General features: G+C 34.8%; 1 protein-coding gene across 2 annotated transcripts in view; it reads left to right on the forward strand.

The window, feature by feature from the left end:
- The window catches only part of IL1RAPL1 (interleukin 1 receptor accessory protein like 1), a 1333324-nt gene that overhangs the window by 1010280 nt on the left and 309199 nt on the right, over window positions 1-13845 (forward strand). For both annotated transcript variants that reach the window (XM_034649157.1, XM_019797284.2), the window contains one exon: window positions 4846-4920. In XM_034649157.1, the coding sequence (XP_034505048.1) occupies window positions 4846-4920 (75 nt within the window). The remainder of the gene's footprint in view (window positions 1-4845; window positions 4921-13845) is intronic.

Here is a 13845-nt window from a genome sequence, read left to right on the forward strand (position 1 = left end):
GAATGATATTTTTCTTATTAGGCTATATAGAATGTCAAATGCTATTGTCCGAGTCTTTAATGGGTATTATTAGAGCAGATTTATTTTCCATCTGCTATATTCAGGCACTTAATCTGTTATCCTATTTAATCTTCACACCAAGCCATAAAGGAAAATTATTTATGTCACATTCTATATATAAGTAGACTGAGATTCAGACAGTTTAAATAACTTCTCCAACTTTCCAAATCAACAAGGCAGAGTCAGGAATTATTAGACCCATATCTCCCTGAAAGCTAAGTGTACTATTTTTCTTACTCCACCATAATGCTTCTAAGAAACAAAACAATGAAGCCACCAATTAAAATACCTTTTGAAAATTGTCTATGATTTTGAAAGTACAAATTTTGTCCTAGGATGATTATAGGAATCCAAGAAGTATTGAGTATTCTCAGTAGTATTTGAGGGATTAATATTTGAAGGAGTAAAATTAAATTTTAGTTGAATGGTTGGTCAACAGAAAAACGTATGCTCATCCTAAATATCTTAACATTTCTCTCCACTGTAAGAACATTAGAAACATTCAAGAATACTGGCCTCATGCCCCTGGTTTGTTGTTACTTTTGTTTTTGGAAGTCAAGATTACATTTTTCAGTGTTTGATAACCCAAATGTACATGGAATGGGGGAAAAAGGGAGAGACTATGTCCTTTCATGATTAAGTAGAGAACCTTAACATAGATAAAGAATCAATCCTATACAAAGCTTCATATATGCTGAATTCTAGATGTTTCTCTAACTGGCAGCTGGTAAGCAAAACAAATGTCCTTAAAATTCCCCTTCTACTCTGCAGAACACTTTTGTCAATTGGATCATCTTAAAAATTGGAACAGACCTGTAAGACAGGTGTGTTTTTATTTTAAATAACTGTATCAACTTTACTTTTGTCAATAGGGCATTCTGTAGAATAAATCGAGAGCCTGAAAATACTTCTGGTGGTGGATGCATGGAAATATTGTAATGCATAATTAGCAGAAAAACTTTTCTACTGTAATTGTTGTGGGGGTTTTGGGCTAGATAAAGTATGATTAGAATTTAAAATCAACTTGTGCTTCATGTCACTACTGTCAGACTTTCTTTAGTTTTTCAATGATTTCAGTTTAGTGAGTGTGTCTTTGTGTCTTTGTGCGTGTGCGTGTGTGTGTGTGTGTGTGTGTGAGAGAGAGAGAGAGAGAGAGAGAGAGAGGAGAAAGAGAAGGAAAGAGACTGTCCCAAAAGGCAAGTTGTTTTCTTTTTTATTTCTTTTTTTTTTAAGATTTTATTTATTTATTAGAGACAGCAAGAGAGGGAACACAAGCAAGGGGAGTTGAGAGGGAGAAGCAGGCTTCTCGCCAAGCAGGGAGCCGGAGGCAGGGCTCAATCCCAGGACCGTGGGATCATGACCTGAGCCAAAGGCAGACGCTTAACAGCTGAGCCACTCAGGCACCCTAGCAAGTTTTTTTCTTGACAATAAAATGTCAGTTGGTCTAGTCATGGTCTGATGCTAATTAGTTCGGGGTTTTTTTATTGTGAGCAATTTGTTTGAATTTCCTTGCAGTCCCACCTTTGCCCATGAAGAAAATAAAGAAGGTTTTGTGTTTGTGTGTGTGTTCATTTTGTTTGAATATTAACATTCCTGCATATGCTTGCCAGTTCTTTCTTCTGTCGATTAGATTCAACTAATATTCACCATAAAGTGTCAAAAACACCCAAATAATGGATAATTGAGCATATGTCCTTTATTTGTAGCAGCAAAATTGGTCCCCCTCAAATGACTGCGGAGCTGAGCTAACATCTTTGCTCTAACAGACACTTCTTTTCACAGTCATTTTGCCATTGTGTCAGATCTATAGTTCAGCTCTTGTACTCCCTGGAAGTTTCCATTCACTTTTAGCAAAGATAGGTGAATCATACTATAAGCACGCCTAACTGATCAATAGTGTCACAGCATGCTATCAAACGTGACAGGGGCACCTGGGTGGCTCAGTCAGTTAAGCGTCTACCTTCGGCTCAGGTCATGATCTCAGGGTCCTGGGATTGAGCCCTGAGTCAGGTTCCCTGCTCAGCCGGGGGGCAGGGGTCTGCATCTCCCGCTCCCTCTGCCCTTCCCCACTCATGTTCTCTCTCACTACCTCTGCTCACTCGTTCGCTCACTCACTCGCTCTCTTGCTCACTTGCTCTCTCTCAAATAAATAAAATAAAAATAATTTTTAAAAAACATGATACAAAAAAAAAACACCACGATACACATGACAGACTGCGCAGTGAGAGTGCTCTGCTATAGGTTAGGGTTACTTAGTTGCACGTTTTTGCTCTCCGAACAGATTGCTCACACCTTGAGGGGAAACCTGCCCAAAGCTATATAGTATTTGCTTGACAGAATTTTCAAGGAGCAGGTAACAAAGAATTGGGAGGCAAAGTTCTAGCAAAGGCTCTGGCTTCAGTTTGTTCTGTTACCTTTGGCAAGCCAATTGTTCCTTTTGCACCTCAGATCCTGCATCTCTAAAACAAGGAAGCTGAATCAGCCCAGATTTTTAAGTATTTTTTTTAACTTCTGATTATTATAAAGTGTAAGGGCAGAAACCAGAGATATCCCCAACCGCTGTCACAATGCCTAGCACATTATAATGTTCCATACACATCAGTTGAGTTGAACTGAATTTTTTTTGGTAAAAATCTTAGGTGAAATACTGATATACGGTGAATAAAAGCAGAGCTCCTTTTGTCCAGAGAGAGGTGGGTGGTACAAGTCAAGCCACGTGGACCACCCTTTATCGCTATCTTCACTTCACCTGCCCAGAGGGGCACTATGGAAATCACAGGGCTTTCGGGAACACAATTTAAAAATCAAAGGACTTAATAAGCATATAATTTTCTCTGGCTTCAACATTCTTTGATTCCTCTGCTAACGGAATCGTCACATAGTAATATGAAAGGTCTCCAAGATATAACATTATGCCACAGGGTGGGTGGTGGGTTGAGGTGGAGAACCACAAAGCCATTTTACATTCCTGAAATAACGGGCTACATTTGCATTTTATTATCTTTCTCTACAGTTTTGTTCTACTAGAAATCAGTGTGGGATGTGTTTGAGCAGAGAACATTTCTCTCAGCTGCTTTCTGTAACAAACTGTTGAGTTGTCTACTTGTAACTACATAATCACAAAATTTTATAAATTGAGTTAATTTACTGAATAAGCCAGTTATTTTGATACCATAGTTGCTTTTGAAGTTCACTGAAATGATATGAGAACATGAGCCTAGGAAATGTGGCTTTTTGACCTATTAATGGTGAACTGTTTTGCCAACATTTAAAGAATAATCTACTTATTTAGCTGGTAGGAGAATAAAAATCTGTTAATCTCCCTGTAGGCAAGAAACAAGAGTAACATTAATCAGAGATGTCAAATCTTCAAGAAGAATTTTGCAGTGATTTATCTCATCCCATTACCCCAACTTTCCTTTCCCCTTCATTCCCATCCCTGTGTTAAATCTAACAAAGATAGATGAATAATGCATTCAATTAGTTGCAAATGAAAGCTATTGATCCTATGTGAGGTTGGTGTCCAAAATCAGAACTCTTAAAACTCATCCCTGTTTTTCTGCGTTGGGGGTGCATGATTCATTTGCACAGACTGTGTTTTCTGTTAAAGAGAGATGAAGGTGAGCTGCCGAGGCAGATTGAATTCTTGAATCCTCTGGCAATGAGGACATGCGGACAAGTCCTGGCACTGCTGTGTAGATCAGCCTTCCAGTTATCACCCAAACTGGCATGGCCTCCTAGCAAGGAAGGAATAAAGCCCTCAAAGTGAAAACATTTAGTTCAACAACCCTTAATTGATCATTTCTGTCCTTGTTACAGCATGGAAGTTGCCATGACAGGTTTCAAGGGACCTGGGAGATTCAATCAGAGAGGGTGGGGAGGGAGGCTTAATGAAGGAGAACTGCCTATTTGTCTAAAGTCCAGACAGTCTCGTTTAGCTAGGAATGAAGTCTGCAATGGGAAACTCATCTTCAAGGGGCATCATAGTGAAGTCTTAGATCTTTAGGCTGATAACTGATAAATTGATGGGAGCCCAGAGCAGAAATATGTGGAAGCTGAAAAATCAAAGCAAGTATATCATGCAAATTATATGCTACAAAATGCAGTGGATGCTACAAATTAAATGCTACAAAATGCAGTGGATGGCAGTGATAAGGGGTTTGGAGTAAATGGTCAGTATCATTTAAAGTATTAACTTGGTGAATAGTTGTGTGCATGTTTGAGTGTGCAGCTTGCACTTGTACTAATTGAATGCCACACTGCTGTCCCCTTTAGTGATTATGTGTGTAAGAAATATTTAACCTAATTATTAAGTTAGGGGTTTTGAGGCAGTGTGATCCAGCCTATGGAAACTTGGAAAGGGATTAAGGAGACTAAGATAACATTATGTCCCCCAAATCATTGAAACGCACAATACAGATATCATGTTTAGGTTTAATTAACACAGAGAAAATGTAGGGTACCCTTTAAAATGGAAAACAAGGTGCAAATTGAAAATATTTGATGAAGCACAGTCGTATGTTCTTAAGGACTGGCCGGTCCTGATTCTGACTTCAACGGTCTCATGTGACTGTCAATTTGGAAGTGTTATATTTGACTCGTGTACAATCTTACAGCTTTTCAGCTCGCCTGAAGGTACTACCTGCAATATGTAAGTCATTACTTGGTAGAATGCTTTGACACACTACTCTGAGAATGAAAAATATCTGGGGAAAATAAACTGTGTTCTATCATTCAGCTCATGCAGCATAAGTAGAAGTCTGTATTGTTATTTTTGTTTTTCAGCCCCTCTGACTGATAAGCCACCCAAGCTTTTGTATCCTATGGAAAGTAAACTGACAATACAGGAGACTCAGCTGGGTGAGTAATTCTGGTTAATACCCTTTTCTCAATACATTCTGACAGTTAATAAGCCTAGATTGTAACCCGACATCATCCTCTAAACCAAACCTGTATGTATTTAAAGGGAGCAAAATTAGAAAATCCCAGAAAACATGGCCCATTCCATGCCCCACGGTGCGTGCATTAGGACCAAGCTGGACGCATGAGTATAAAGACTCATCTGTTTTTCATGTGGTTGTCCAGAAATGAGATTGGCTGAAGGTCTTATTGGTGGTGTTATACTGTCATTTTATAAGGCTTGAATTGGTTTTACAACAGGCAATGTGGAACTCTTTGACTTACATCATTAGTACATCAAAACACAATTTTTGAAAATTGGGAAAAAAGGTACAGATTCATTAAGATAAGTGTCGTCATCATTACAGTTAAAAATCATTTTTATCTAATCAAATGTAAAGGACATTATGCTATTTTATTTTTAATAAAATGTGAGCAAGTGGCTTTTGGTTAAAGAGCTAACAGGTTTGGGACATAAGAACATGGACAAAATCACTTTGGTAAAAATATCCAGTTGTCTACAAATCAGAATTCTGACATAATTATCTTAGAATTCAGTCTGGAATTTCCAAATGTGGTATACCTATATTCAGTATAATTTTAAGTATAATTTTAACCATATATTCATGTTTGTTAAGGAATTTTTCCCCACACTCACCATTTGACAGTAGAAATACTTTATACAAGTAAAAAGGAATTAATAGCCCATCCCTTAAGCTACTGATGTTATTATTGTTTTGGGAGTGAGAATTTGAATTAAAATTGTAAATCATCTTCAAAATGACAATTACAGATGTGATCATCTTTAGTAGTAGCATATTCAAATTTATAGTGCAAAAAGATATGGTCTTAGAGCCTATGAAATTATTATAGTCAACAGATTTCTAGCATTGGAAATATTTACTAACTTTAAGGCATGAACATATGCAAGATTTATACAAGTCAGGGTATCAATATGCTTCTTTGATGATAAACCCAAGCCTTTGAATTGATGCCATATACGTGCAAGTAGTATTCTAATTGTCATTATTTTGAGAGAGAAGACCACAAGCATCATTAAAACAATGCTGTATATGAAACAAAGAGATATATTAAAATCACATCATGCTCTTTACTCATGTTATGGTATACTAAAGTACATTAGATTTTATTGCTATTTTCTGAGAAATTTTGAAATGTAAATTCTAAGTGACCATAGTCATACACACCTTTCAATAATTCCTAGGAAAACATATTTCTAAGGAGTTATACAAAACTATATCTATATATCATAGGAAAGAAGAAGTGGTTTATGGTACCAGTTATCAGTAATGAGCATAGTGAAAATGAAATTAATTGTGTCTCTTTACTTGACAACATAATTAAAAGAATACTATGATTGATGGTTGCCCATTGGGTTTTCTTATATTATCTATCGTTCTCTACATTCTACTAAAGTGTTATACAAAATGGAATAATTAGTAAAGCTTTCTTTTTTTAAAAAAATTACTTTTTCTTGAATGGAAATTATAAAGACTAATCAAACCGATTTGAAAATTTGAAAATTTCTTATGCAAATTGGAGGTTTCACCTGTGATTCATTTGAACAGAGATGAGCATGTGTGTTAGCAAAATGCTCTGAGAAGTACTATAACTCCTTTATTACCACCACCAAAAGAAACATGAGTTCTCTTTAAATACCAAGTAAACTAGAGACATCAATCTGGGATTTGGATTCTTTTAAACAACTTTTGTTTCATTTTATTTTCTGATTCTGATTCTCAGTGATAGGATAAATCATTTACTAGTTAGAGAAATTTAACCTTAATCCTTGAATTTCTGGAGCAATAGTTGATTTGAAAAAACTACCCTATTAGTATTGTTACTGCAATAGTATTGGAGTAGGTGAACAGCTGACCACAAAGGGTAAGTGAAAATACAAAATAATGTTAAGGACCAGGCAAAAAGACTCCAGATGCCTAAAATATGTTTGTTTTCTACAATATGTACTTTGATTTTTCACCTCCTGGGAATTAGGTTTTGCCTTTCCAGACTTGAAAAAGCTATCAAATTCAACAGGGTCAAACATGTTGCATCCTAAGAAAGGGGGACTGAATGAAGTTTTGTGGGGTGGGAGTCAGGAGGGTGGCCAGGACCAGTGATGGAAAGCCCCTAAGTGGTACCTACTCTTATGAGAAAGTGAGAATCTCCCAAGAGTGTTTCATTGGACAAGAGCTCAGGTGTCTGACTCAGCTTTGTCCTAAATTAAAGATTGACATCAGAGGATAATAAAACTAGCACGAGCTACAGTATAAGAACAATGATCAGTAATTACACAAAGCTGAGTTTGAACAGCCTGGCGAAGTTATACACACATCCATCTGACCTTGGTAACTGTAAATCCATCAGTTCTCCAGTTTGTCTGTAAATATATAAAACTCATTAAGAATGTCATAGATAAAATCATGAAATGCATGAATTGGTCTTATCATTATATTCTCCTTTGTCTGCCATTTGCTGGCCATGCCTCTTATCCCTTTCCACATCCCTTGTGACTTCTTTTTCCTCTAGCTCCTTCATCTTCTTAAAACTGGAAAGATTAATAGCAATCATTTAAACTATTCCAGTGTAGAAAGGAAAAGGCACAAAAAAGCAAAGCACAAAGCAGAAAATAAAATAGTAACTCAATTCATATAAAATATGTAAATTGGTGGGTTTGAATTTTTATCAATTTTAATGTGGTTACAGCCTAGCATTTCCATTTTAAGTGGCATCAGCGTGTTACTTCACAATGTGAAAAAAAGAACTTTGTCTTTTTTAAGTAAATTGAAGACATGAGCAAATATCTGGACAGCACTTTCTTGGGTAAAATCCCAGAAATCATGCTGTACAATTCTGAAGGTCAATTCAGGAGGTGAGCCTAACTTAGTCATTTCAGGCTGCAGTAGTCAAGGGAATCAAAAAACAGACACTGTAATCTTGCTGAGCTTGAGCCCTGAGGGTGTCAGTCAGCGATGTGGCCTTCTTGTTATGGCCAGGAACCCATTTTCAGAACCTTCCAGAACAAAGGATGTTATATTCACCATTAACAGACTTTCAAAGAGTAGAAATCCATCCTACTGTTGACCTAGTGAGATACATTATACTTTACAACTTAAAATTAACTGAAAATTATCTTTAATTACTCATCTAGGCCTAGGTATCACTATATTTAGATTTTGGTTTTTTGCTTAAAAAATGATTGTACCGGTTAATGGTAGAAATTTTGGAGAATTACAGGAAAGAATCTGCTTCTATTAAAAGTTCTTGGAAAATATCCATTTAATGGCTACATGATATCCATGTAAGTGTCCTATAAGTTAATATAGATTGCTGGAAATTTGTTTTTTTCCAAATTTCATCATCATAAATAATGATGCAGTGATCTTTACTTATACATTTTCCCTTGACTTTATAATTATTTCAACAGGTCAAATTCCTAAAAGGAAAAATACTAGGTAAAAACAAATAATTTTATCAAGCTTTCTTGCTGTATTTTCAGAATTCTTACCAAAGAAGTTGTATAAACTCTCACCAGAAGTATATAATGGCTATAATAAATTTTAAAAATGTTTAAATTAACTTGTTTAAACTAAAAAAAAAAAAAGTTCATCCATTTCTCCCACTCTGTCATATGCCCTGCCTCTTGTAACCACCAGTCTATTCTCTGAATCTATGAACTTGTTTTTTATTTCAATTTTTTTCTTAGATTCTACATATATGAGAGAATATACAGNAGAAGTTGTATAAACTCTCACCAGAAGTATATAATGGCTATAATAAATTTTAAAAATGTTTAAATTAACTTGCTTAAACTAAAAAAAAAAAAGTTCATCCATTTTTCCCACTCTGTCGTCCCCTGCCTCTTGTAACCACCAGTCTATTCTCTGAATCTGTGAACTTGTTTTTTATTTCAATTTTTTCTTAGATTCTACATATATGAGAGAATATACAGTATTTCTTTTTCTCTGTCTGATTTATTTCACTTAGCTTAATACCCTCAAGATCCATCCAGGTTGTCACAAATTGCAAGATTTCAATCTTTTTTATGGCTGAGTAGTATCCCATTGTAGATATCTATATCTCTATCTGTATCTATATGTATATCTATACACACACACACACACACACACACACACACACCACATCTTCTTTACCCATTCATCCACTGATGGATACTTGGGTTGTTTCCATATCTTGACTATTGAAAACAATGCTGTAATGAACATAGGGATATATATATCTTTGCAAATTAGTGTTTTTATTATCTTCAAATAAATACCCAGAAGTAGAATTGCTGGATCATATGGTAGTTCTATTTTTAATTTTTTGAGGGACTACCATGCTATTTTCCACAGTGGTTGCACCAATTTATGTTCCCACCAACAACACACAGGTTTCCTTTTTTCTATATCCTCTCCAACATTTATTAATTGTTGTCTTTTTGATGATAGCCATTCTGACAGGTGTGAGGTGATATCTCAGGGTGGTTTTGATTTGCATTTCCCTGATGATTAATAACATTTAGCATCCTTTTATGTTCCTGTTGGCCATTTGTATGCCTTCTTTGAAAAATGTCTATTCAGATTTTCTGTCCATTTTAAAAATCAGATTGGGGGTGTTTTTGTTGTTATTAAGTTGTTTGAGTTATTTGTACATTCTGAATTACAGATACATGATCTGTAATTATTTTCTCGGATTCATTAGGTGGACTTTTTATTTTGTTGGTGGCTTCCTTTGTCATGCAGGAACTTTTTAGTTTGATGTTATCCCACTTTTATATTTTTTGCCTTTGTTTCTTTTGCTTTTGAAGTCAGATCCAAAAATTCCATGCCAAAACCAATGTCAGGGAGCTATGGCCTATGTTTTCCTTTAGAACTTTTATGGTTTCAAGTCTTACATTCAATTTGGTAATCCATTCAGAGTTAATGTTTGTGTATGGTGTAAGATAGTAGTCCAATTTCATTCTTTAGCTTGTGACTGTCCGGTTTTCCCACCACCATTTATTAAAGAGGGTTTTTCCCATTGCATATTCTTGGCTCTTTTTTCATAAATTGACAATATATGTGTGAGGTCATTTCAAGCCTCTCTATTCTTTTCCATTGATCTGTATGTCTGTTTTTATGCCAATACATACTTTTTAATTACTATAACTCTGTAATATAGTTTGAAATCAAGGAGCATGATGCCTCCAGCTTTGTCCTTCTTTATCAAGATGCCTTTGGCTATTTGTAGTCTTCTGTGTTTCCATACAAATTTTAGGATTGTTTGTTCTATTTCTATTTTAGGAAAATGCCTTTGGAATTTTGATAGGGGTTGCATTAAATCTGTGTATTGTTTTGGGTAGTTTGCAGATTTTAATAATATTAATTCTTCTAATCCATGAGCATGGAATACCTTTTGGTTTATCTATTTATTTATTTTTGTCTTCTTCAATTAATTTCATTAATGTCTTACATTTTTCAATATATAGGTATTTCACCTGCTTGGTTAAATTTATTCCTAGGTATTTTATTCTTTTTGATACAATTGTAAATGGGATTGTTTTCTTAATTTCTCTTTCTGATAGTTAATAATTAGTATATAGAAATGCAATAAATTTCTGTGTATTGACTTTGTATCCTGCAACTTTACTGAATTCATTTATTAGTTCTAACAGTTTTTAGAGTGTAGAGTTCTAATGAGTATAATAACTTTTTAATCTTTGATAAGATTAATAAAATGATACATCTTTGTAACATATTGCTTTTGAAGGAAAAGTCAGTTTCCTTTGAAATCAGAATTACTTCTTCCTTTCCCCTCTTACCTCTTTCTATCACTCTTTACTCATTGCATACAAGTGACCTCTCTTTTTTCAGAATTAGCCACATTTGGAGGGTTTCAAATAAATATAGTCCATTTAGGTAAATGCCTGCAGTTGATGAAATATGGAAACCTAATTGAATGTCTACAGTCTCTATTTTTTTCTCTTGCTTATCTTAATATTCAACTGAGTACTTTCTCTAGATTCTGTGTCTCTTAATAAAGTTCACAGTAACTTTGTGATGTACCCTGGGCACAGGAAATACCAATAAATATTAATTGATGACAAGGTATACATGCCACAAAGGGCACACATCTCCAAATTTTCTGTAGGGGAAAAAATGAGACTGAACTGAATAAACTGCCCAGTAGGGCTCTTATTTTTCTTTAGTATTCAATATGTTTGTTAAGTTTCTTAAAAAAACAAGTACTTCTGTATTTGAGCAAGTAACAAGGATTTACCAATGTTAACATGAAGAGGAATGTGGTTGATGACAATATTGAAACCTCAAATTTTTAGACATCTGTCCAAGTAAAGGGACACACATACATGTAACTTTATCCAATTTAGCTACAGGCTAATTAAAATAAAGTGTCACACTACAACTTAAGTAGCACACTGTGCCCTGTTATACCATATTATAGCTCACAGAATTTTAAATGTCAAGTAGACTGAGGGGAAAATGTTCATATATTATATAATAGACCCTGATTGATATGCTTATAGGAAAACTTGTTATGTAAATTATAAATTTAATTTACTATGTTGCTTAAATAATTAATTATGGATACTTATTCTACTTCATGCTTTTCTTGAGGATAGTTGACACATGCTATTACATTAGTTTCATGTATACAGCATAGTGATTCATCAACTCAATATATTACGCTGTGTGCACCACAAGTGTAGCTATTGTCTGTCACCATACGATGCTATTACAATACCATTGACTCTATTCCTTGTGCTGTATCTTTTATTCCCANCAGAAGTGTAGCTATTGTCTGTCACCATACGATGCTATTACAATACCATTGACTCTATTCCCTGTGCTGTATCTTTTATTCCCGTAACTTATTCATTCCATAACTGGGATCCTTATATGTCCTGGAGCTGTGCATATAAATATATTGTACCTGGATTGTGTTTTACTACAAATATACTAATTGAATTTTTAATCCAAGAAGACCACATTGAGAATTATTATCTAACATTTGTTATCTAGGTGTATATTTTAATAGCTTGAAACAAAACATACCTTTTTTGAATAGTTACTACTCTATCTTACTAAAATTGGGGAGCTTCTCTGTTTCCTTTTTCAGGTAGGGAAGTACTTAATAGCAATATACTAGAAACAAAACAATTTGGGTGTTGAATTTGATACCTAATTCTGAAAGTGGCATATAATACTGTTGATGCTAAAAAATACATTGTTACTAAGTCATGCAAGTGATGCAAATATGACCTTGCTTTCCAAGAAGTAGGGAAGTCAACATTGACTGGGTTTTTCCATCGCAATTACTCTTCTGGTTGCCATGAGCAAATGTAATATTGTTGACTTTATTGTTGCTTCCTCATAGGGAAAATACAAGACATATTTTCACTGACAAACTCATATAAAAAAACTATAAAAACTTCCCTTTCACTCTGGATAAGAGCACGTGTATCCAAAGTCCAAGTTTTAGATGAAAAATGATGTACTTGTTGCCCACTTGAGAAAGATATGCATATCAGCATAGCTCTATTGCCTGGCATGAAGCTTGTTAGACATAAATTGGACCTTCTGGACAAATAGACATCATAATTAGAGCATTTAAAAGCAAATAAAGACTGGTATTATAATTATATAAACTGATGGCATTCAGTTCTACTCAATCCAAATTTATCATGCCATGATAAATGAAAGTAATAACTCTTGACAGCCGTTGTGGTCTGATATCTTACTTTTGAAACCAAAAGCCCCTTCAAAATTATGATTCTAACCTGAGGAGGAATATTTTTCATATTAGTATCTAGTTAATATTTCATATCCTAAAGCAAATGAGATATCAACAAATGGAAACTAGTATTAGTAGCATTAGATCATTATATGCCCCAACTTATAAAATCTCACAGATTTCAAAATCAAAGTCTTTTTTTAGTGCTAGAAAGGAGGAACAGGCTGGGTGAAAATGCAACTTGAACGTTTGCGTTAAAAATTGCTATCTAAGCAGAAGTCAAACTTCCTTTTTAAATGTTAAATGCTAAAGGCCTAATGCTATGACAGGCTTGAAAACCAAAGAAAGGTGGAGATGGAGGTTAGAGCTATGGGCCACTGATATCTGAAAAGCTGGGAGCCAGTTGAAGCACTTGTTAAAATGCATTAAAAACTGGAATAGAGACAATGTAAGTACCCCTGCTTGTTCTTACATTGGAAAACGGTCAAAAGGAGGAAGAAAGATGGCAAGAAAGAAAAGGTCCAAGAGTGTTGTCACAAAACCAGTGCAGAAAATCCATTGAAATTCCCAGCTTTGGATCTAGTTCTGGTGTAGTTTGTTGGACACCGACACAAATCATACAGATTACTCTTTTGTTACAGCACTAAGAGTACTATTTTATGTGTTGTTGACCACCTAAGCAACTAGACATGTGTATCTCTTCACAACTCTAAATTTAGGAACTTTAGAAAGTAGAGATGCTTCAATAGTTACCAAATCAAATCTTTCCTTTAACTGATGAGAAAACAGAGACCAAAAATAACTATATGTTTTTATATCACAAATTTTACAAAAGCAAATTTGTTCTCATCATCATGGTTTTCCCCTCCTCCTCCTCCTCCTCCTCCTTTTTCTTCTTGGTATTGTTATTGTTATTATTCAATTATTTTGGTTATAATAAAAAGGAAGCATATGGCACTGGTTCCCAGTTCAAGTCATTCTGCCACAGAGACCTAGATGACAATCCAGCTCTGCCACTTACAACTAGTATAACCTTGAACAAGCAGCCCTCATTTTCCGAATCAATAAAAAAGGCACTATGACAGACCTACCTCTATGGAGTTAATGTGGGTATTTAATGAGATAATGCAT

This window comes from Ailuropoda melanoleuca, chromosome X (assembly GCF_002007445.2).
Source record: "Ailuropoda melanoleuca isolate Jingjing chromosome X, ASM200744v2, whole genome shotgun sequence".
NCBI classification, from domain to species: domain Eukaryota; kingdom Metazoa; phylum Chordata; class Mammalia; order Carnivora; family Ursidae; genus Ailuropoda; species Ailuropoda melanoleuca.